At 43.1% G+C, this 24662-nt stretch overlaps 1 protein-coding gene across 1 annotated transcript in view; it reads left to right on the top strand.

Annotated features, from left to right (window-relative positions):
* Positions 1-24662, top strand: part of CROCC2 (ciliary rootlet coiled-coil, rootletin family member 2) — a 123931-nt gene that overhangs the window by 72347 nt on the left and 26922 nt on the right. The window contains exons 21-27 of the mRNA XM_061637717.1: positions 717-896; positions 1297-1431; positions 10858-11001; positions 18344-18582; positions 18709-18868; positions 22264-22431; positions 24162-24513. Coding sequence (XP_061493701.1) covers positions 717-896; positions 1297-1431; positions 10858-11001; positions 18344-18582; positions 18709-18868; positions 22264-22431; positions 24162-24513 — 1378 coding nt within the window. The remainder of the gene's footprint in view (positions 1-716; positions 897-1296; positions 1432-10857; positions 11002-18343; positions 18583-18708; positions 18869-22263; positions 22432-24161; positions 24514-24662) is intronic.

Below are 24662 nucleotides of genomic sequence, written 5' to 3'. Positions count from 1 at the left end.
ATAGGAATGCCCTTTATTCTTGTCAAATATGCATGTGTTTTAAATTATCCAAAATGGATTCCAAGTACATACTGTCCTGTGTTTGGGTGGCTTCCTCTTCACTGGAGTCCTGCTAGTCTCTGTCATGGTTTTATTTGTACTGCTTTAAAGCTCTTTGAAACTGGAAGTCTGAAGCAGGCACAGGAGACATGAATTTTGTCAGGGAGATCCTACTTGTGTGCGATACCAATAGGGGTGTTGCTAGATATTTAAAAGATTCAGATCAAGAGCACATAGACAGACATTTGAATAAAATTTAAATATGCTAACTTATAGATGCACATTTAGAATTTAAATGTCACAGAAGGCAAGCCAACTAATTTCTAATCAAAATCACCCTAGATAAATTCTTCAGTTTATCTGCACCCTACTCCAAATCAGTTCCTTTTCATTTAATTTCCCAACAGATCCTGCTTCAGATTAATTCAGTTCCCCATCAGTTACGCCCATGCATTACTCCTTAACTCATATCAAGATAAACTTATCAAATTAATTTATTCCTTAAAATTAATTAATATCCTACTCAGTATTCCATTCAATTTCTTCCAAATTCATTACTTACCAGAAGCACTCGGGACACTTTGAAAAAGATTTGGGGGCTTGTGCACTGTGGTCCCATTCTTGCAACATCTGTGGATACTAATTTACCTGATAAATTCCTGCTTTGCTGACACCAGGAGACCCTGCGTCTGGCACTGATCGAGGAGAAAGATGAGGCTATGCATCATCTTCAGCAAGAGAGAGAAGAACTGGTATCCAAGTATGAATCTGAGAAAAGGGAGCTCGTGGAGGAAATCCTCATTTTGCAACAGAACCGGGATGAAAGCCTTCTTCTGTTAGAGAATGAAAAACAGAAGGTGAGAAGAGGGTGACATTAACTAGAAGGAAGCTCCCTACTTTTGGTCCATGGTTTGGCTTAGTGTGATATGCGAACCAGGCAAATGTCTATGTAACACTGTGTCACAGCTACTTCAGTCCCACCCAGCATGGCTAATGGTTAGGGTTGGTGGGAGTTGTAACCCAACAACATTTGAAGGGTTGGAGATTCCCAATCCCTACTGTAGAGGAAACAGAAACTTAAATACATATGTTTCCCTCTGAGCCCATTAAACACACATATTTTGTTGTTGTTGTGAGCTGCCCTGAGAACTCTGTTACAGGGCAGCCAACAAATGCTGTTAATAAATAATAAAACTTAAATTTATAGGGCATTCTGAATATTATTTACATATATGAGGGTTCCCTTTGTATCTCCAGGCATTGTCCCAGAAGGAAGCAGAGAAGAGTCTCCTTTTAGAAAAGCTCAGCGAGTCGCAACGGGAACTCACAGTTGCCAGGTCAGAGACTGACCGGGTGAAGCTGGAAGCTCTGAACCGCCAGGAGCAGGATAAGGTGAACACTGGCCTTTGTTGTGATTTTTCTATGACAGGGAGTGCCAATATTGTACAGCCTAGCATGATAGTGATAGGGTATTACCATCTCCTGAGGCTCTGGTTACCCAGGCTATAATCAACTTTTAAGAGAAGGAATGAAACACACATGCAGGAAAATTAAAAAAAATGTTTATTTCTCACTTATAGAAGAAGAAAAGGGGCAATGGGATTTTACTGTGCCACACACCACAGTTTGTACTGTAACATGCAGCACTTTATCCTCTTTGTGCAAGGAACCCAGAAATAGCTTGCTGCACCTTTTCTCCCTCAGGTGTAGCTATATTATCACAGGGACTGTTCCTCTGAATAAGGTGTCAGCTCTGAAATGTCTACTGTCTCATTCAGGGCATGGCACTTGCATTCAAAATGTTGTGCAGAACAACATATTTATTTTATTACATTTCTATCCTGTCCTTCCTTCCAAATAAGGAAGGATGCCAATGACATATTTTGTCATTACTCTTTACCAGATTCTCCTCCGACATGGTGAGACGCCTCTATCTTGCCTTTTGTTTGCCAAAGACATGCTCTACTACACTCCTGTAGTGGTTATATTGTAGATGGCCTTTCTGTAGTCAAGATGTCCACCAAAGGACTTTATTAGCCATATATGTATAACATAGGCACCATCAGCAAGAATGAGCAGAGGAATTTACACACACATACACACCCCAATGATAATTGTGGGATTATTTGGAATGAAGACTTCTCCATTAATTGCCTGTAAAAGAAGTGAGTTATGGAAAACAAATGCATCATGGTTCTTTCCACTCCATCCCACCTCAGTATCAGTGAACTGTCTAGTGTGGTCATTTGTTTCTTGCAGCAGGATTGAGGAAATATTTTTTCCATTTGATGTACTCCTCTGCCTAGCCAGTGGGATATGGCATATAGGGATATGGCATCTGTCAGCTAGACCCACATAGTGAGGGAATCCAATCTTTCCAAAACCATCTATGATCTGTATTGAGAAAAGAATTTTAAAGTACTTTTGGACCCCTAATTTTAGCAACTGTAAATAAGTTAGAAATCCCTCCCTGGACCCTCCCTGGCTCTTGGGCATCGTGCTGGAGAAGAGAGAGGTTAATCCTTATGCGTAAGTGTGTTTTTCCTCTCAGGGTAGATAGCAGCTCAAGAAGGGGCAGTTTAGATCAGGAAAACAGCATGGGCAAAAAGGTTTTTAAATCCTTTCCCCAATCCAATTTGGGGATTTTAACTTTTCTTTTGAGTGTGGGAAATCTGATCATGGATCTCCCACAGTCACATCTAGTGCCCTCGCTTGCTTTTCTCAAAACAAATCTGTAAGTGGAACACTAATAAGGAATAGTTTTGAAGAGAAGATGCTATCTACCACAGTTGTTCCGGATACGTTTTCAAAAGAAAACAGCTGGTGCAGACTGCCCGTTATGTAGGAACGTTGGAACCATATAGCATCAGATCACTGATACATGATCTAGCTCAATATATTATCTGTACTGGCTAGCAGCGCTCTCCAAGGTTTCACACAGGAGTCTTTCGCAGTCCTAGCTGGAGATGCTGAGGACTGAACCTGAGAACTTCTGCATGAAAAGCATGTGCTCTACCACTGGGGTACAGCCCTTTGTTTTTACATATTGTGACTCTGGAAGGATGAGATGACCACTATGAATGTTGTACAAATGTACTGGCATAAGAACAAAAGGACATCTGATTGGCCACTGTGTGAACAGGATGCTGGACCAGATAGGCCACTGGCCCGATCCAGCAGGCTGCTCTTATGTTCTTCTGTACAGAGCATGGGGACACCGTTGGCCCAGGATTTGCTTGGCTCTGGCTTGTGCTGGCTCACCCACAATTTGCACCACAAGCTTTTTTCTATTTTCCATTTTTTAAAATAGCTCAACGTGGGATTGTTTGGTTCTGCCTTTAAATAAAAAACACATTGGCAATATCAGCCAGGGCTCTATCATATCTCCAGAGACATCAGTTCACAAGCTCACAAGGCGCAGCCTCCTAAGACAAAGCAAACAAACAGCACAACAAGGGTGAGAAACCTACACCAGAACAAATGTGAAAAGCATTTCAGTTGGAAAGATTGACTGGGAACCAAAGGGAAGCCAGCTTTAAAGCAAATAATTTCCCCAAAGGACTGTAAACAACAGTCCCACCCCAAACTCTTAGAGCAGTACAGAATGACAGGAATTGATGTGACCTGCCCTATCACTGGGATTTACTGGCAATCTAAGCTGCTCTGGTCCATCATCTCCACAATTGCCAGTCCATCCTCTTTCTCCTCATTCAATGGAATTGCTTTGAGCTGCACTGATGACTGTGATCCATGTAAAACAGAGAGATTATGACTGATACAGTATGCTGTTTTCTGGAGGGTCGTGCATGACAAGGAGATTCTTCCAAGTTGGGACAGAGACAGAGTAGGGCGAGGCTGTGAATCCAAGCCAGACACTCCTCCCTAGGGACAGGGGATGTTGCAATTCATAGCTGGAAGCTGCATGGCTGTGTTCCATGCATGGTCCGATCTCTCCTCCTTGGAGAAGCTTGTGTGTGGCTTGCAACGCAGTGAGCAAGTTCCTGGCACCAGAAGAAAAGATCTTGCCCAAGAGCTTCTCATTTCCTGGAGCTCCCCCTCCCTGAATCCCCAGCAGAGTTCCCTTCGGACTAGATGGCAAAACAGAGCCTCAAAAACTCAACAAGGGAAGCAGGAATCTCCCTGTTCCACTCTGGGAACTACAGTCCCTGGCATTGTTTTTTTATAAGAGTGTAGGGATTTTGTGTTATTTCTACTTTTTCCAATACTAGAATAATTCTCTGCTTCCCTGTCGCATGGATCCCATTTAAAAGAGAAGAGTGAACAGTCACACTTTAGTGAGAAGCCCCTCTGAGAGAGAGAGAGAGAGAGAGAGAGAGAGAGAGAGAGCTATGTCTGCATTATATGTATTGGTGCTTTATCCTCCTCACTTAAGTCAGAATATTCATAGTTAAAAACAAGAAGGCATAAATAAGAGGGTAACCATATCTGGTCATTCAGTTCTCCCTGGAGTCCACAAATTTCTTGAGTTTGACTACCGAACTCACCAGTAAAGCTGTCACTCCTCCCCACCCCCAGTGTATTTAACAGCTGTGTGATGCACAGAAATTCAATCTTCTTTGGTTGTCTTGACACACCTGTGTTCATCCCATGTCTTATAATTACATCGAAGCATTCTTATGCACATCATATTTGAGGACTACTTCGTTTATGTTCTTTTGCCTTGTTCTAGCTCAGATGATCCACTTGTCCAATGATATTTTCTCTCATAAAGACTCACCCATTTATTGTAGCTTATTCACACTTTAGCTGGAACAATAGAATAAATCTGTTAGTCTTTAAGGTGCCACAAAACACTCTGCTGCATTTTCTGCAACAGCTAACATGGTTTCCTAGGTAGATTGTCCTTTGCAATTAGCTACTAGAAGAGGTCACAAGTCCTCTTTAGTCTAGAAATGGTTCATTTTACAGCTGAAGGTAAGGATGAGAAGTAGCATTTCTGTATTCATTCTCACAATAAATCCTGTGATGCAGTTGACAAGATGTACCTATTATATAAATGAGATAACTGAGCTTGAAATATATGGAGTATTTTTAAACTCTAATTTATGTTGCAGATATTTTATATTAGGCAGATTGGCTAGCTTTGGAAATGGTTTATATGCAGAGCTTGGAAAAGTTACTTTTTTGAACTACAACTCCCATCAGCCCCAGCCAGCATGGCCGCTGGATTGGGCTGATGAGAGTTGTAGTTCAAAAAAGTAACTTTTCCAAGCTCTGCTTATATGAAAGGTCCAGAGTGGTGGCTTACCTTTGTGGTATATATCCAGCGGCCAGGATTGGGCCAATGTTTTGGAGTGTTGCTGTTCTGGTAGCACTAGAGGGCACTCAGTATCCATGAGTCAATCCCCTACCTAGTCAGAAGAACCTTCCAATATGAGAATAGATATAAAAATAAGAAAAATGTGTAAAAACGTACTGCACCACTATCCAGGAAGTCATTGTGAGACTTCATATGACCAAGGAAGCAAAGAACAATGGACAAGATTTAACATGGAACGTAGACATGCTAAAGGCTCCAGATTGGTCACTTTTTTATCTGCTGTGTGAGAGCAATAATTTTTTTATTTTGCTGGATAGGTTTGAGTAATGGAAAACATTGTGTAGGAATTTGGGGCGGGGGGGAACTAAGCAGATATCCTATGTAAATTCTAGTAAATATTTGGAGATAAAAAGGAGTAGAAAAATGCAGAAGCTGATGAACTAGGTGTTTAATTAAATTGGGCAAGGTAATATAATGGGATATTTGATCAATAGGTTTAATAGAAGCTTCCTACTAATTGAATGAATGAGGTTTTGGTATCAACTGACCATAAAGTAGTTAACAGAGCAAGCCCTTAGCTGCAAGGCCAACTTCAGTCATAGGGCATTTTAGCTGTTGCTGTCACTACATAGGAAGGTCTATAGCCTTTGTGTCCAACACAGTTGCCACTCACCACATGTGGCGAATTGGTGCTTTACTTCTACCACATATTTTAAAAATAAATTTTAAAACTAAAAAAGTGTTGGTATTAACCTATAAAGCCTTATACGGTGCGGGACCACGATACCTTGCGGAACGCCTCTTCCGATATGAACCGGCCCGTGCACTACGTTCTGCTACGAAGGCCCTCCTCCGGGTTCCAACTCACAGGGAGGCCCGGAGGGTGATGACAAGATCTAGGGCCTTCTCAGTGGTGGCCCCCGAACTATGGAACAGTCTCCCTGAGGAAGTACGCCTGGCGCCGACTCTGCTCACCTTCCGGCGCCAGGTCAAAACCTTCCTATTCTCTGAAGCATTTTAAGTTACACTGATTTAATTTTAAAAATGTTTATTGTGTTGGATTGTTGCTTGTATTTTAGTATTGTTTTGTTATTTATTGTATTTTTATGCTGTTTTATGTTCACTGCCCAGAGAGCTATTGCTAGTCGGGCGGTATATAAATTTAATAAATAAAAATAAATAAATAAATAAATAAAAGTGTCCACATCTGCCCTTAACAATCACAGATTTGTCATTGAGTTCTAATTGCTTTTCCGATTTTGAAAAGTAAAGAATTGTTTTTGAATTCATGCAAGATCCATTTCACTTTAATATCTACTATTTTCAACTATCTCAAGAATTTGTGAGGCTTCTTTCTCTGGAGAGCACCCTTTTCAAAACGTATGTGATTTTACTTCAAAGCACTCAGAATTTGAAAGGTGATTCACTTGTTACAATGTGAACTCATATTTTAAATCAAAATGAGCTCACACTTCTAAACAGTTATTACAAAACTGTTTTCAATTTTTAGTTCAGCGTGGCTTTGCAAATCAACTTTTTCTGAAGTTAAAATGGTGAAATCAAATTTAGGTTGCGGATATTGGATGAAAATTTGGAGGTGAAGCTGAGATGTAGTCTAACTGATTTTATGCCTGATTTACCTGCACTACTTAATGAAAAGATATGTCAGATTTCTCATCAATCCTATCAGTAAATAATTCTAAGTGTTATTGTGTGTTTTTCTACCCTCAAAAGCACAGTTAATTTTTTTTTTTGGTTATGTGGCAAAAATGTTAACACATTCACCACAATTTTAGCAAGTATAAAAAAACAGTTGGACAACAATGGTCTATAGCTCTTTGTTGCAGGACATGCTTTGCATGAAGAAGATCTCAGGTTCAGTTCCTCAGAACTGGGGCCAGAGAGATCCAACTACTGCTACTCGCAATACTGGGCTGCAATGGTGAAGTAGAGCAGGGATAGGCAGGGACAAAGCACAGCCACTTACTTCATAGCGGGACAATGATGGAATCTTCTGGGGTGCTGTTTGCTAACCCTCTGCATGCCAAATAAATCAGCTTTTCTCAGAGAGAAACCCATCAACTTAGCAAAGAAAGAGGTAGGTTACATTAGCATGCATGGTTGAGGAATAAACTGGCATTTTTGTTTTGAAAAAAAATCCCTAAGTCCCTTGACCAAGCCAACTGTCACCAGATGGTTAGCAAGCTTTTGAATCTGAACTCTTCATCACTAAACTCTTCGTCCTGGGCTTCTTCTGGGAGGAAGGGTGGGATATAAATTAAATAAATAAATAAATAAATAATAACAAATCAGGCTAGATGTTAAACAAAGCAGAAGAGGAGTGAAGTTAAGCAAAGCAGGAGGGGTTGAGAAAAAGCTGGGTTTTGCCTGCACTTAGAATTTACCACTATATCACTGTATCGACAAACCATTTCTGGCCTGATATAAGGCAGCTTCCTATGTCCCTGCACACACCACACTTCCATTTTTGGAAAGTCATATACACACTGCCTCTTAGCTGTTTTTGCAGCAGCAACACTTTGTGGGGCATGCATCCTGGATGCTTCTCAGCAGTAACAGATCAAGCATATCTCCTAACACTTACATCTGATGCTTCTGCATAGGGCTACTGCTTTAAACTATCTGAGAGGTGGCATGTGCATAGCCCTTCTAGAACATGAACTGGGTGGGAGGCAGGCATTTTAATTGACAGCAAGGTTCCAAGTTGCCCAATATCAATCCTGCTTAGATATTGCTGACAGCTGTAGCATTGCTTTTACCACAGATAAGTTCCATGTATGTTGTGGGTATCACCTTTGCCTCCATAGATTTGAATCGGAACCTTCTTTAACTGAAATGGGAATCAGGCCTTAAAGTTCATATACATCAACTGTGGTTCAAAGTAGGATGCATAATTTGTCCCCCATCAGCTAGTTTATCTGACTCAAATGACTCTTTTACCTGATCTTTGACAGCAGCCATATTGAATTCTACTTTGAACATGACTTGGGCAAAGTCTTTTTTTACACATATGCTCACTGTCTTAAGTTAATTTTTGTTGTTCACTATATCATGATGTGCTATATCTATATTTGAACACTCACCATCACAAGTTATTTCCTGATGCAACCTATCAGCTCAGTTCTAAATCAGATTATCAGAAAAAGCATGATTGATATCAGCCCAGGGAGGAGCCATAGCTCATGGACAGGGCACATGCTTTGCATGCTGAAGGTGCTAGGTTCAATCCCTGACAGGACCGGCACCAGACAGCGGCCAGGTTGGGCCCTGGCCTAGGGCTCCTGCAGCCCATAGGGGGCCCTGAAGGGCCCTCCTTAGGTTGGGAGGGTAGTACTCTTGTTCCATGATCCACGGCAGCCTCAGGTCCTGCAACCCAACCCTGCCCCAGATTGCAGAAAGTGATTTCCCAGGCACCCCCCCAAAACAGACAGTGTGGGCTTCAATAAGTCCCCCTGCATGCCCCACCTACCTCTTTCATCAGTGTAAATGCTGTGTGTGCTGTGTGCACATGCCTGCCATCACTCAAGATGGCAGTGGGGGCTTCCCTAAGGATCTGATGCCCCCACCACCATCTTGGTTGATGGCAGGCATGCACACTATGTGTACACATCAGTCACACCACACAAGAGGTAGGTGGGGCCATGAGGGCAGGCTTATTGAAGCCTGTGCTGTCTGTATTAGGGGGGCTGAGAGCTCCCTCTCCAACATCTTCAGAGTTAGCTCCGTGCGGCCTGTATGGGGTGTGTGTGTTGGGCTACGGTGCCGCAGGCTTGGGGCAGGCTGGTGCCCAAGGTCCCAGTCATGCCTGGCACTGGCCCTGGCCCTGATCCCCGACATCTTCAGTTAATATGGATCAGGTTGCAGGTAATGGAAAAGAACTGTGCTGGATATCCTGGAAATTTACTGTCAATCAGAATAGATAATACTGGGCTAGAATGAACAAAACAGTTTCCTATGTTCCCCTCTCTTGTTTGGTCTGAGGTTATACACTATCTCTCAAAGCTCAGCTTATTATTTATTGCAAGATTACAACAGCAAAAGGTCAGTCTGCTGCTGCTGACCATTTATTATCTTCCATGAAAGGGTTTGGCTTCGTTTTACTATATATTCCCTCCCTTCTATGCCAAAAAGGTCATTTCCCATAAAGGAGACAAATGTTCCAATTAACAGTTTTTACTGGATGACTAATTTGCTTGTCACAATTCTGTTGGTTTTGATGAGCTTGTGGCACTGGAGAGGAAGAAATACACAAAACTATGAGTTATGACAAGCAGAATATTTTTGCATTTCTCCCTTGACACCTCCTCCATCCACCCCACCTTCAATTCTTAGGAGTAATTCCGCCTATTGATCTTTTGAATGTTTCTCATATCTTTTTTATTTTCTTAGGTGAATGGATCTATTTGTACAGATATAGAGTGTTGGGCTTAGGATCTTCTGTCATGCCGTTGGTATAGGGTAGAAGTGTTTCTGCATAATCCGTGACCCAACTGAAACTGTGCTATGGATGGAAGTGGGGCTCCCTCTCACAAGCTTTGCCCCTGGGTCAGTTGTCCCTCTGGGTGTAGGATGGGCTGGCCCTGTTGATCTCCTGGCTTGTCAGCCTACAATATTGGACCGATTTTGCCAGTGCAAGCCCTAAGCAACTCTGGGGAAGAAAAAATCCTACCCTGAAAAAGCAGAGGTTTGCAGCTATTGTTTACACTAGCTGTTGGAGGAGCTCGACGAAATAAAGGCTTGCCCATCGTAAGCAACAAAATGAAGTTAGTAGAGCATGGTTGCCCCAAATAGTGCATGTAATAGGGGGTTGTGGCACTCCTGAACAGAAGCAGGAAGGAATGAAATATAGAATCAGCCCTATACTCCTGCCAGTCTTTCCTGTGCCTGTTTCCCATCTTAGGCTGTGTACACACCATATGTGTAAAGCATATTTAATCTCTCTCTCCCTCCCCCCATGGGGTGGAATTTGCTTGATGGTACTGGTTTGGATCGCATTCTGCTGAACGAGCATGCAGTTACAGTCTGTGTTTGTTATTCTTCCACTGTCCTTTGCTTTTACCAGTTTTTTCCTCCCGAAAAATAACCTTATTGGTATTGTTATTTCTAACGATGTTTTCCTCTCAGATAGGAAAGCAGCTTTCACTCTGCACAGTGCCCACCCATCCAATCCCCCCTTTGCCTCCTCCCAAATCATGTTGGTTCCTGCCCTTCTCCCAGCCATGAGAGAAAGTGAGAGATCACCTGGTCAGTTCCATGGGAGAAAGCAAGAGATCACCTTAGCAAAGTAAAGATGCATGCTGGTCAGTTTCCCAAGTTTGGTCCCTGACTAGTAAGTTTCAAATAATGTGTGCTGCTACCCTAGAATCCAGCTCTATGCGGAAAGGGTTGTGGAAACCAATCGAAGGGGCCACTAGTGTCAAAGCGGCTACAGTTAAGTGTGTCCTCAAATTTTGGATCTCTGCAGAACACATAGAACAAAGTGGCTCATGCCGTGTCCTGCGATTTCTTCATTACAGAACACAATTGCCAGCATCACCAATGAACTAAGGACCTTCCAGGCACAGTTTGAGGATGCAATGGCTGCTCACCAGAAAGAGGCCAAGCGCTTGAATGAACACATAAAGGAACTGGCAAGAGAGAAGGAGCTTGTTGGAAGGGAGGTATGTTTGGCTTTTTGTCTGGGTCTTTTGGCCATGGAAGAATTCTCTGTCCCTGTTAAATATGGTCCAGTAAGTGGTTTGAATATCCCTTTATCAACAAATAGGTATTTGCAACCTGTGAACAGCTTGCTTGCATTGGAAGCATTCCCCCTCCTTGCCCCCTTTTTTCTTTTGTTGAGGTGGGTAAGCACCAACAGAGTAGTGAGTAGCTTTGATGTCTGAGGTCTTCTGCTCCCATTGAAATCAGGAGTGCTAAATTATGGCAAAATCACCCAGACAATACTTGAGAAAACCTAGGCTGGAGACATATTATGGTTAATGTTTTTTCAGAGTTGAAGACGGGATTATCAAAGCAAAGCTGCCGCTAGTCCACAAACTCATAGCGTTATTGCTTCTAGAAAGACATGTTTTGCAGGCTTCAAAAACCTGCAAAATCTGTTTGACCGGGGATGAGAACAGGACAAAGTTAACAAGAAGCAACGATGCATGTATCCTATCACTTTCAACTCTCTGATAAGGAATCATCTATTTGTTACCTAGGATTGGATTGGATGGGTGTGGATTAGAATAACTGACAATAACCTCAGCCAATCAGTGTCTTTTTACACAATTTCTAGTAGTGGCCTGCTATTGGTTAAAGTGCAAGAAGGAATCACTTACCCACCCTGTTGTAATTCCTTTTTTCTAACACCCATCTCTAGATGGTGACTCTTGGGATAGAAAAATATCTGCAGCTCCGAAAAACATCCCCAGGTGGAAACGCTCACCCACTGCCAGATGCTGTGAGGGCTCTTGTTCTCTACAAACACAGTACATCAGTATAAGAGAATGACCCCAGCCTGAAAAGACTGGGGTGGGGTGAGGGGGAAATAGAAAATTAAAGAACATAAAAGAGGAAGAGAGAGTAATTTAACATGACAGGCTGTTTATTTTGGCAAAAAAATGGCCTCCTTTCAACAGTTTTCAAAGTCCAGCCCCAGGAAGGGACCACACAAGCATGCAGAAGAGGGTTGTTTCAGAGGGCAGGGAGGGCAAAAGGGATGGGGTAAAGGGGGTGCATATGTTCCTAGAGGGATATAGGATGGGCAGAAAAAGACTAACACAGCAGGGGAAGGGAGACGGCAGCAGATGAGAAAGAGAGAGTGAGAGGGGAGTGGGAGAGGACAGTTGTGGGACTAATATAACAAGCCGAGGGCAAAGAAACACAGAGTGAAATCCTCACAGGCGCCAGCACTGACCTACTTATCACCATGGGAACCATAACATTTTCACAGCCTTTTAGCTTGAGGAAGTCAGGCTCGTTTGAGCAGCCCTGCCTTCCCATACATGCAAGCAGGCTCACACAGATTCTCATGGAAAAGCACATACACACACTCACAACTAAGCAAGGCATGTTTGCCGTACGTACATGCAAATGTGTTCACCCATTTGGACAAGCAAGCATGTGTCCAGTGCACATTCACAAACACTCTTGTGAGTATCTACATCCTCAAGTGTATGTGTGCATACACACATACGATATATATTACATTATATATATATATAATGTCCTTACTGTGTAGAAATGCATGTGCATATAAACTCACACATCATTCTGTGCACTTCAGGCACTTAAATGCACAGTCATTTTTCCCCCTCCCTCACACATGAATACACATTTTCTCTCCCACCATGAAATACCCTGTTCCATGTGTTCAGGACTCAGCTGGAGACTTGGCTGCCCAGGCATGATTTCAAAAGAGGCTGTTTATAAAAAGTTCTAGTCAAGATATAATTATAATAATCACATTAAGAGCTTTGCTGCAGCGTTCCTGTAAATGAAGAAAGCTCAGTGCTCTTACATAGAGAGTAAGCAAGCCAGGAAGGAGGGTGTATGTGTGTGTGTGTTGGGGGGGGGTCATGTGCAATGCTTTCTTTTCAATCTCACCCCCTGCTAACCCCCCTTCCTTTATCCTGGGGAATAAAAACACTTTATTTTATGATGGATCGTCCCTCTCTTTGGTCACTGACCTTTCTTAGTGAATTTCTGCTGAGCTCAACAGAAAGTGCTGACTGCGTTTGTGGATCCCATATGTAGGTGGGGGCTGGAAGAGAAGGGGACTCACCCTAATCCTTCTCGAAAACAGAACAACAATAACAGAGAGCTGGTCAGAATGAGCCAGGCCAACAGGGGAGGATCTGGACAATGTTAGAGCTGTTCGGAGTGACAAATCAGGACACAAAGATGGGAAGAAAAGAAATGGGGAATTGGGGTTCATACAGAACTTGTTTGTCCAGCCCCAGTTCCAGTAATATGAAGGGCAGGGAGCAAGAGCAGTAGAGTAGGCTCAGCTTTTCCAAAGAGGCAGAATTAAAACACAGAGAACCCTATTTTCTCCTGCATTTAAGACACGCTGTGCTGCTAACCCAGGAAATAGCTATAATACCCAGTAATTCACTGTGCAGCCTCTGGAACACATTGTGTCATACAAGGATGTGGGCTTGCTTGTACCTGTATGGCTGAAGTACTGGTGGGGGTAGGTGTGATGCTTTGTGACTCTGGGCAAGTTTCTGCCCTCTCTTCTACTTGCAGTTCACCCTCATGCAGACATGATATTTAGGAGCTGACTCTGCTCTTTATCTGCTGCCATTTGTCCCAGCCTATTGCTACTGAGGACTTTTCTGTTCTGTTCCCACACTACACAGTGAACCAAGTGAAAAGAGTCACCTTCTAATGCCAGGTGGAATGCTCAAAGACAACAGAAAAGAGCAAGGGAAGGTTCCGATGACAGAGCAGCTTGGCACAATGGCCAAACACAATTTAATTCAGATGTATGTGTGTCTCTCTCTCCCTCTCTCTCTCTCTCTCAAATATATTATACAGCCACAAGAGTGGCTGTATACTATAACCAGCGGGGATTTTTCACATTCCGCAGTATTAAATTGAAAAGACCCCCATGCCATTCTGATGCTTCCCTAAGCTCATTTCAAAACAAAACCTTACAAAACGTATAGTCCTGAACTCAGAAACGCTTGCTTAACAACCCTGTCAATGTTCATGGTGATACACAAAACAGTCAGAGAGAATAGACAGTTCAAAGTGTAAAATGGGGGGGGGGGGCCCAGAGCCCTTTTGGACTTTTTTCTGCCGGAGTTCTCATAATCTGTTAAAATTCATTACAAATCAGCCATGTTCACAGAGTACCTGTAATCCTAATACTGACCTTGCCCATACTCTGACCTTCATCTTCTGCAGTTTAAAAGTTAAAAAAATGTCTGGCTGATTTTTAATTAATTTAATAAATTTTGGCTGGGACCCTATGATAACCCCAGGCATGCTCAGTAAGAACCAACTGTCGGTGTTCTAAAAGCCAGACTCACAGCTGCTGGGCTTGCCTAATCAGGGGGCCACACCCACACCAGACATTTATTACACTTTAGACAGTCATGGCTTCCCTCAGAGAATCCTGGGAAGTGTAGTTTGTGAAGGGTGTTGAGAGGAGACTCCTGTTCCACTGAGAGAGCTTCAGTGGCCAGACTGGTTTAACAGTCAGCCACTCTGATTGAAGTCTGCAAGGGGAACAGGGTGTCTCCTAGGAACTCAAGATTTACTTGAAGGGTCAAGATTTACTTGAAGGCAGTCCATTTCCATTTTCAAACATGATTGCACAGAAATAAATCCCATTGAACTCAAAAAGAATGCAAATGATCAAACACACCCTCCCTTCTCCTCCCTACTATCCCCACCCTCTTGCCCTTTCCTTCCCCCTTCCTTTGCCCATTCCTCCCCATCCCCATCCACTTCCAATCCCCTCCTTACCCTTCCCCCTCCTCCCCCTCCCCTTCCTCATCCCCATGGTCAATTTTACCTATCTTAATTGATTGCACTGGAGTAAATGCCATTGAAGTCTATAAGCATGCAAATGATCAAACCTGTCCTCCCCCCCCTTCTTTTGTCCCTCTCCAATACGCTCTTTCCCCCTCCTCCTCCGCCATGGTCAGTTTTTCCTCTCCTAAGCATGATTGCAGGGGAGTAAATCCCACTGAATTCAATAAGCATGCAAATGATCAATCCATTCTCAGCAAACTTGCACAGGATCCCATTTCTTATCTCCCGGATTAAAAAGCAGGGAAATTCACTAATAGGCAAAAAACCTTGCGGTTTAAGAATGTACCTATAGCCAGGGCCGGTTCTAAAGGGTGGCCAGGTTGGGCACTGGCCTGAGGGCCCCAGAGCTACAGGAGCCCCTGAGGGGCCCTCCGCTCCCCTTCTGCGATCTGCCCCCCCCACCCCCCACTTACCTGTCAGCCGGCTTTTTAGCATTGCCCTTAATGAAGATGGCGGCTGCAGCTTCCTTAAGGTACTGAAGCTGCTGCCACCATCTTTGTTGATAGCAGAGATGTGCACGCGTAGCATGCACGTGTGCCATCAACAAAGATGGCAGTGGAGGCTTCATTCCCCTTAGGGAAACTGCAGCCGCCATCTTCATTAAGGGCAATGGTAAAGACTAGACAGGTAGGGGGGCCATGGGCGGGCAAGCAGGGGGTGTGCATGTGTACACCTACCCACCCACCGGGGGGCCAGGGCAAGCTGACGCCCAAGGGCCCCTGCATGCCTGCAGCCGGCCCTGCCTATAGCTAACAGATATTTCTATCAAACTTTAAAAAGCAGGGAAATTGCGCAGCTATAGTGAATGCACCAGGGGAGCAGGAGACCTGACCTCCTCTCTGAGATGTTGGACTGCCCTACAAATTTGTCAAAATGCAAACACAATTTGGGCTGGTCTTTCACAGTCCAATCCACTTGCTGTGTAGCTTGGAAGAATTTCCCTGCTTTTTAAAGTTTGATAGAAATATCTGTTGGCTATAGGTATGTTCTTAAACCGCAAGGATTTTTGCCTATTAGTGAATATTGCTATGTGTTAGCAGAAACATTAATCCTTCTCAGATTAGTACAGTTTAGCCTGCAGAAGCACAATATAGAGGTTCCAACACATTTTCAGAAAAGATGCTGCAGATCAGATGCAACACTCCTAATGTTGATAAGCATCTTCATGTCAGATTATGTTTCTCGCTATAGTTGTAGAGTGTATGAAATGGAACAGCCTTAAGATCACCTAAGGCCATGAATTGCTGCTGTAGTTGCTCTTTAGTGACTGAGGTCTTCCAGTTGTAGCTTGCGAATTCTTTCCTACCTTGTATTCCAACATAATCTTCCTCATCTCTCATACTCAGTTTGGCACTCAAATCCATAAACATGCTGATAGCTCCAATTATGGATTTACACCATGAATACACAGACTTTTACTGTCTCACACCTAAATCACAACACCTCTTGCTTACATTTCCATATAGTCACAAACTGAGATATATTTACACTCTGACACTTTCTTAGATCTTCTATTCACACACACGTGCACACTTTACTTTGTTGGAGTAGGAAATGCCGCTTCAAACCCATCTGGCCCCAAGAAAAAAAGAGTTATGATTGGCCCAAAGTTACACAAGCTGAAGGAGCTTAGTATCGCAAATTGCCAGGTAAATTTTATTTATCCTTATATTCTCCCCATTTCCTGTAGTTGTGAGAAGTTCCATGGGTAGTATTTACCCACAGGTAGCACTTTCCCAGAGGATTACCTCCCTCTGCAAAGAGAAATTACTTGAGATTTTTTTTCTGTTTTTGTAATATTTTGGTTTTGTTTGGTTTTTTTTTACAGATATACAAGTTGAGCATAGATGGAGGTAGAGGCACCACCTCCACCCCCACTGCTGGTGTGGGCTGGCCATGCACCTTCCCGCATGCTTGCCATCATTCCAAGATGGCAGTGGGCTCATCACATGCCCCCGCCATCTTGGGTGATGGCAGGCCTGCGCACACAGCACGCTAATCCACTGATGTGACCAGGCCTATTTAAATCCCCAGCAGCGACAGCAGTAGTGCTGCTGCATTGCCACCGCCATCTTCAAAGACCCCTGCAGTCTGTTGCCAGCTCTGGTTGGGAAAGGCTGATACTTACTTTCCAGAGTTCTCTTTCAGACTCATGGTGCCTCCAGACTGTCACTGTTTTATGGGAGGGATTCAAGTGCATACTGGAACTTGAGGTTTGCGTAATTAAAGTGGGTTGTTTATTATTTATTTATTTACACATTTAGAATCCACACTTTCATAAAAATATATCAAGGCAGTATACAACATATAGAAATAACATCAGCAAAAAGCACCATTAAAAACATCAATAAATACAGATTGGTTAAAAAGATAAAATTCATATTGCAAAGGTCTATCTAAACATCTGTAAGAAGGGTGGGATGGTTCCTGCCAAACTTCTACTGAAAGAGGGTTCCACAGGGCAGGGCATGCCCCACTAAAGGCTTGGTCCCTAGTGAAGGTCAATTCAACCTCAGGGGCATGGGGAACCAACAGAGGTACCCCATCAGAGAATGAAAGTGCTCTGTCACCCTAGAGCAACAAATCCACTTTTAAAAAAGAATTGGACTATTTGCATTTTGGAAGTGATGGGGAAATGCATTGAAAAGTGTAAGATTTATTTTTTATTTATAAAAAGTATTTATACACTGCCCTCTCACAAAATACGAGGGCAGTGCACAGCAATATCAACACATTTAAAAACATTAAAAGAACTGCAGACCAATCATTAAAATGAATGGTGACTCAAGAAAATGTTAAACAACTGAATAGGCCTGTCAGCATAAAAATGTATAAAGTGAGCATGCCTGCCAAATCTAAAAGCCCAGCTTCTAGCTGAGGCCAGTCAGGCTCTGTAACATGGGGAAAAACTAACAGCGCTCCTCTGGATGATCTCAGTGACTAGGCAGGGATGGAAGGGTTTGGTTCAGAAGTGAGGAACCTCCGGCCTCTAGGCCAATCTTGGCCTGCCAGGCAGACCAGTTTGGCCCAAGAGGCTGTTACCAAGCCACGGCCACCCCCATCATCTGACATTGCTGGTGACATCAGCTGATGGACAGGAGGGCAGGGTTTTATCCTGCATTGGCTACGCACTCTGTTCCCAACCAGATCCCTGCTCAAAGCTGATGAACAGGGGTTAAAGTCCTTTGCAAAGTCCTTTGGTGGCAACAGTGGGTGGGAAGAGGAGAAAGGAGCCTGCTGCCACTCACCCATTTACTTAAAGGAGAAGCATAGAGCTGCTTCAAAAAGCACTTTTGCAAACGGCTTTAACACAGCCCCACACTCCTGTTTGAGCCTCCAGAGGACTCTCCCACTGCTGCCTTCCCGTTCACTCAGATATCAGTGGATATCAATGGATTTATGTCTGAATAAGCCTTAGGATTGTGCTGCAGATTTCAGGTTCCTGGCTCAGCAGCGCATGCCTTTTTCTTAAAGGCAGAACAGCTAAAAGTGCAATGTTGGATGGCAGAGGATACCCATGCTGAAATTCGCAAGGAACTGGTTGAGCTTCACCACAGGCTGCAAGAGACCAAAGAAGCTCGTGATTACCAACAAAAAGAGCTCCTGGAAATTCATCGGACGGTAGCAGATGAGAGCAGAGAAAAGGAAGCACTGCAGAAGTCCAATCACGACCTCAGAGCTGCTATCAAGAAAGCAGAGAATGAGAGGCTCAGGTAAGTGAGCATGGCCCTGGGGAGAAAAAGCCCATATGTGTTGCTGACATAGATGCTACTACCATTTCACAATGCTTTTAGAGGTTACTGGTAATAAATGATTATAGGCACATACATCTTCCGTAGCTTGCAGAGATCCAAAGAGGAGAAGGACCAGAAGATTGCTATCCTGGAGGAAGCAAAAGCAGCAGTTGAGGGAGAGGTGGGACAGCTCCGAGCAAATCTAAGGGAAGTGGAGAAGTCTCGCATGGAAGCTAGAAGGGAGCTCCAGGAGCTGCGCAGGCAAGTAAGTACATCCCAGATCCTGCTGCTCTCTTTCTCTGTCATTCTAGACTCATCATAACTCTAGGGATGTAAGAATTGCAGCAGGAGATGCTTGACGTTGCCCGATATGGGGACTTATATTCAAAGTTCGTTGCAGCTGCCACAGACACTGGCAAATCTCAGGATTCTATGGTACCTAAGCAGAGCGGGAGCATCCTAAATGTCTTTCTGGCTTGTTTAATTTGTCCCTGAAAATCCCTTTGACAGAGCCCTGAGACTAGGAATGGGGGCAAACATTTGATTCAGTTCACATTTAAAGGTAAACCTACCTAATTTGCATTAATAATACCTAATTTGCATTAATAATACAGAAACTGAAACACAGCCATCCCTGCAGTGCAGTTTTCCAACCAAGTTACATGCATAATGGTTGGGTAAATATATATTAGTGAAAATAGCATGCAAAAATGCTTTATATTGGGGAAAGTATAAATATTAGGGAAAATATGCTTTGCAAAAATGTGTATATTAGTCAAATTTGCATACAAAAATGTGTATATTAGGAAAAATTAAAATTAAAATGCTAATGACTTTTCATGTGGGCTTTTAAAAAAATGCAAACTGATAATGGAAATATGAAGAACTGAATTTAGGATTGGAAAAATGAGAAACCAAAATGGACAGATTTGCCCATCCCTTCTTGAGACTTTGACCAAGGTTGTGCACTGGATTCATCCAAGGCTGTTTGGAGGTTTGGGGGCCTTGGCCAAGTTGGGTTGAGACAGCCACGGATTGTTACAGGTCAGACTGAATGATCCAGAGTGATTTGCAGAAAGGCCAAGACCAAGAAGATAGACCCAGTGCTGCGGCTCTTTTCCTTCCTGAGTGCCATCTCACAGGATCAATGCCTCTGCTCAGCAGCTATTGAGTGGAGGCATAGATCCTGTGGAGCACAGGTGCTGCTTTGCAAGCTGCTTTTCTGCAGGAAAGTCCCTTGTGAAAGAGCACCTTGAAAAATTGATTCCCACTCTTGGTTGGGAGATGGGAATGAGGAGACACATGTTCTCCTTCTCCACCCCCACCCCGACCATATATTTAATTAGGTTATTTTTACCCTAACAAAACATTAGCCCCACCCCAAACTTATTTAGGACTGGCTCCGAGGTGGGGCAGGTGAGCCCTGGTTCAACCTAGGGTGGGTTCACCTAACCTAATGGCCCCCTCCTGGATCAGCATCCTGGGGTGGATTGGGGTCCTGTGCCCTGCCCTGACCTTGGCTCTCCATCATAATTCCTACAAGTAAGGCCCTTCTTTTCAAATACCTCAGCCTTGAGCCCCTCCAGACTAGGGATGAAAAATTCTGCCCATTTTGGTTTCTCACAGTTTCTCATTTTTTCAGTCTTAAATTCAGTTCTTCACATTTCTGCAGCAATTTGCGATTTAAAAAAAAATCCATAAAAATTCACCAACATTTTAGTGCAAATTTCTTCTAATAAACACATTTTTATAGGCAATCATGACTAATGTGCATTTTTGCAAGCAATTTCTCATGATATAATGCATTTTTGCATGTTATTGTCACTCATATATTCATTTTTACACACCCTTTTCCCTAACATATGCATTTTTGTAAATGTTGTTTGGTTGGCAAGCTACATTGCAAAATTTGAATAACTGCAAATTTCAAAGGATGGCTGTGTTTCGGTTCCCATATTGTTTCAGAAAGTGCAAATTTGATAGATTCGGCTTGAAATGCAAACTGAATTGAATTTCTCACTCATACCTACTCTAGACATACTTTTGATTGTGCATTCATGATGATTTGTGCTCTCGATGATATCAGGGTGGTTATTTATACCTGGTCCTCCATTTAATACTATTTGTGCCTACAAAAGTTTGGGGGCAGTCATATTGATTCATTAGCAATTGGTTCATGGCTTGTAGCTTCCTGCTGAAGTCTGTAACTTTCCATACAAATGTTCTGATTTTTTGTTTTGGTCCCACTTTTGTTACACTGTAGTGCTAGGATACTCTGGGAATGTGCCGAATAAAATTTCCTTCTTTGTGGCATAGCCATTCCCCATACTTCCTGTTGGTGCCGGATACCAGCATTCCTATGGTGTTGTTCTTGTGGAATTGAGTGAAGGTCTAACAGCAATCACAGCCTGAACATAAAAACTATAAAAATGTAAAAATAAAAATATTGTGTCATAGTGCCATAGTGGTTGTTGTTATGTGCCTTCAAGTCGACTACGACTTTTGGCAACCCTATGAATCAGTGACCTCCAACAGCATCTGTCGTGACCCAACCTGTTCAGATTTTGTAAGTTCAGGTTTGTGGCTTCCTTTATGGAATCAATCCATCTCTTGTTTGCTCTTCTTCTTTTTCTACTCCCTGCTGTTTTTCCCAGCATTATTGTCTTTTCTAGTGAATCATGTCTTCTCATTATGTGTCCAAAGTATGATAACCTCAGTTTCATCATTTTAGCTTCTAGTGATAGTTCTGGTTTAATTTGTTCTAACACCCAATTATTTGTCTTTTTTGCAGTCCATGGTATCCGCAAAGCTCTCCTCCAACACCACATTTCAAATGAGTTGATTTTTCTCCTATCCGCTTTTTTCACTGTCCAGCTTTCACATCCATACATAGAGACCGGGAATACCATGGTCTGAATGATCCTGACTTTAGTGTTCAGTGATACATCTATGCATTTGAGGACCTTTTCTAGTTCTCTCATAGCTGCCCTCCTCAGTCCTAGACTTCTTCTGATTTCTTGACTATTGTCTCCATTTTGGTTAATGTGTGTGCTGAGGTATTGATAATCCTTGACAAGTTCAATGTCCTCATTGTCAACTTTAAAGTTACATAAATCTTCTGTTGTCATTACTTTAGTCTTCTTGACGTTCAGCTGTAGTCCTGCTTTTGTGCTTTCCTCTTTAACTTTTATCAGCATTCGTTTCAAATTGTTACTGGTTTCTGCTAGTAGTAGAGATGGTAGGAACACAGACAATGGAATGGGCAGAGTTAAAGTGTGGATCCAATAATGCAGGAGCATTGGGAAAACATCACAGAACAACTGATAAAGTATGATGAGGTCTAGTATAAATCCACCTACAAGTGCACTTTTAGTGCATCAATGAGATGTTGCTGCATATACCCCCAATAAAACAGTATGTCTCCCTCCCCCTAGGACTCTTGGTATTGCTTTCCTTCTATTTAGGTCTTCTTCAAACCCTTAACAGATTATGCAGCATACATGGGTTTATTGCACTAGTTGTCAGTTATTGCACTGTTAACAACAGTTGCCAATTATGGCAGTAAGGATTTTTTTGCAGAATCTCTACATGTGAATTGGCTTTCTAAGCATAGAGATTGTGCAATGGAGAATAACTTGAGTTCCAACTATCCGTTTGCAGGTGAAGGCCCTAGAGAGTGAGAACAGCAAGAAGGCCCAAGAAATCAGTCAACTGCAGCATCGCTTGTTGCAGAAAGAGCAGCAGGAACAGCAGAACAGCAAAGAGGCCCTGGAACTGAAGCAGAAGATAACTGAGTTGGAGATTTGCCGTGAATCTGCTCACAAGGAGGTAACCTTGATATAGGCAGTGGGTGACAAGGCTCAGAGATGGAAGAAGAAGTGAGGAGTGAGCTGGGAGAGTTTAGGAGGGCAACAATTGGTGAGAGGAGGTAGTAGAGATAAGTTGCAGGGGGGTTATATACATAAGGTAGAAGATGATGTATCTATGTGGACCATATGTGTATTTGTCTTAAGCCCTTTTCATGTGTTCCCTCTTGCACAGTTCCACTCATGAGACAGAGTCGCACTCCTTGGCCCCACCCCCTCCAGTGCATCCCTCCATGTGTTGGGGGTTGAACTTCTACTCATGTAGGCTCTTTTAGCGAGTTTTCTCTACTCATGTAGGCTGCTTTAGCAATCTGGAACATCTATGCTCTAAATTACATGGGGAGCGTATGCAAGTAGAGCAGGCACCCACTGCAGACGTTCAGCCCCCAACATTTGGAGGGCTGTGGGGCTAGTGACAGTTATGTGAAAGAGGGGGTGAGAGTGGAAGTGCACCCCCTGTTCTCCCCACTCACATGATTGGAATAGCTTCAGAAGGGGAACACCTGAAGAGGGCTTCACTATTTTAACATTTAGGAAATGCCATTAGCATGTGTTACAATATAGCAGGCCCTTTTTGTATGTAGAGATGTTCACATAAAGGACTGTCTTTGTTTGCAAGGATCAGACTTGCTGTTGGACAGATCAACTTATTTCCGTCCCATGCCAGTATCATGTGTGCACAAACCTGGCTCTGTCTTGTCCTATTTGAATCCATCCGGCTGTAACCCCCCAAAAACAAAATCTACTTCAAAGATGGCCTATGGGGGTGCCTTTTTCTCTCTTTAACAGTTTACAGCTCTGTGGAGCACCTAGTTAATCCACCATGCCCACATGATAAAAAATATTCAAAGTGCTCCCATGAAGCAACTGTATGTCATAAAAGGCCATTTCTTCCGGGGGAATTGTACAGAGGAAAAGATGGCTGCCCTCATACATATATGGGGACACTCATCTTTTTTTCCCATACAATATCCTTTTGAGGCTACTGTCACTAGCCATTGACTGGCGGTGATGAAAGCTGGAGTTAAAACCATCTGGAGAACCACAGATTGGGAATGGCTGCACTAGAATGAAGCACCAAGTTCAAATATTATTCACTTATGATCACCTCGTAACCCTTATGGGGACCATCAAATTAATTAAAATATCCAGGTTGTGTGTGTATATATATATTAAAGCTATAGAATAAAAATTAAATTGAATATGTAATGGTAACTTGAGGTTTGTGTATATATCTCTTGGGGGAAATATTGGAGTTATACCAATATTTGTGTATGTGGGGGGTATAGTTACCTGCTGATATGCTGTGGAACAAATGGTTTGGGTGGGGCTACAACAAACTGAGAATTGGAGATGCTTTGATGTCAATTCCAAAAGGGACCATGGCACTGAGAGGAAGGTTAACTCCTCATCCTTAGCTGTGCGGTCCTGATCAGAATATCCCCCCCCCCGCAAAAAAAGAATCCAAGAAATATATTCATGACTCTCCTGCAATATCTAGTTTGGCTGTAAGTGAGTAGCAGGATAGTTGTATCTGAGTGGACATAAATCATTTGATATATGTAAGTGAACAGCTGTGAATGCATGTACATATAGAGATGTGGTTGATTTCCTTGTTGCCATTGTCGAGGTGGAAGCAGCAACGGCTGTGCACATACATTGCCATAGCCTGCAGCTCTTGTTCTCTTTCAGGTGCTGAGCTTGCAGAAGAAGCTGTCTGCCATGGAGGCAGAGGCTCGGCTTCAAGAGCAGGATCTTGCACAGAACCTTGCTGAGACCCGTAGCAAGGAGAAGAGGATGAAGGATAATCTCCTTAGCCTGGAGATAAAACTGCAGGAAGCCACCAGGACAAACGAGAGCCTCCAGATGCGCCTCAGTACCTGTGAGGGGCGCTCCCACGGATTAGAAACAGAACTAGCCAAAGCTGAGGCAGCTAAGAGGGAGGTTGAGCTGAAGCTGGTGGCGCTGCATTCAGCTTTGCGCCGCACACTGGGGCTTGGCAGCCGGAGTCCATCTCCACAAAGATCCTGCTCTCCAGTCAAAGGTCAGAATGCTCCTAGCTAGGATATCTTTCATATGCTGTGCATTAAAATTCTGCTGAGCAATAACTGTGCAATAGACACCACCCTCTAATTCTGGAAATGAAATCTGCTCTTAGCTGAAACATTATCTATACCAGGAGAGCTAGACAGC

This window comes from Rhineura floridana, chromosome 7, assembly GCF_030035675.1.
Source record: "Rhineura floridana isolate rRhiFlo1 chromosome 7, rRhiFlo1.hap2, whole genome shotgun sequence".
Classification (NCBI taxonomy): domain Eukaryota; kingdom Metazoa; phylum Chordata; class Lepidosauria; order Squamata; family Rhineuridae; genus Rhineura; species Rhineura floridana.
Note: the sequence above shows the minus strand (reverse complement) of the source record. Positions and strands in the feature narration are given on the sequence as shown.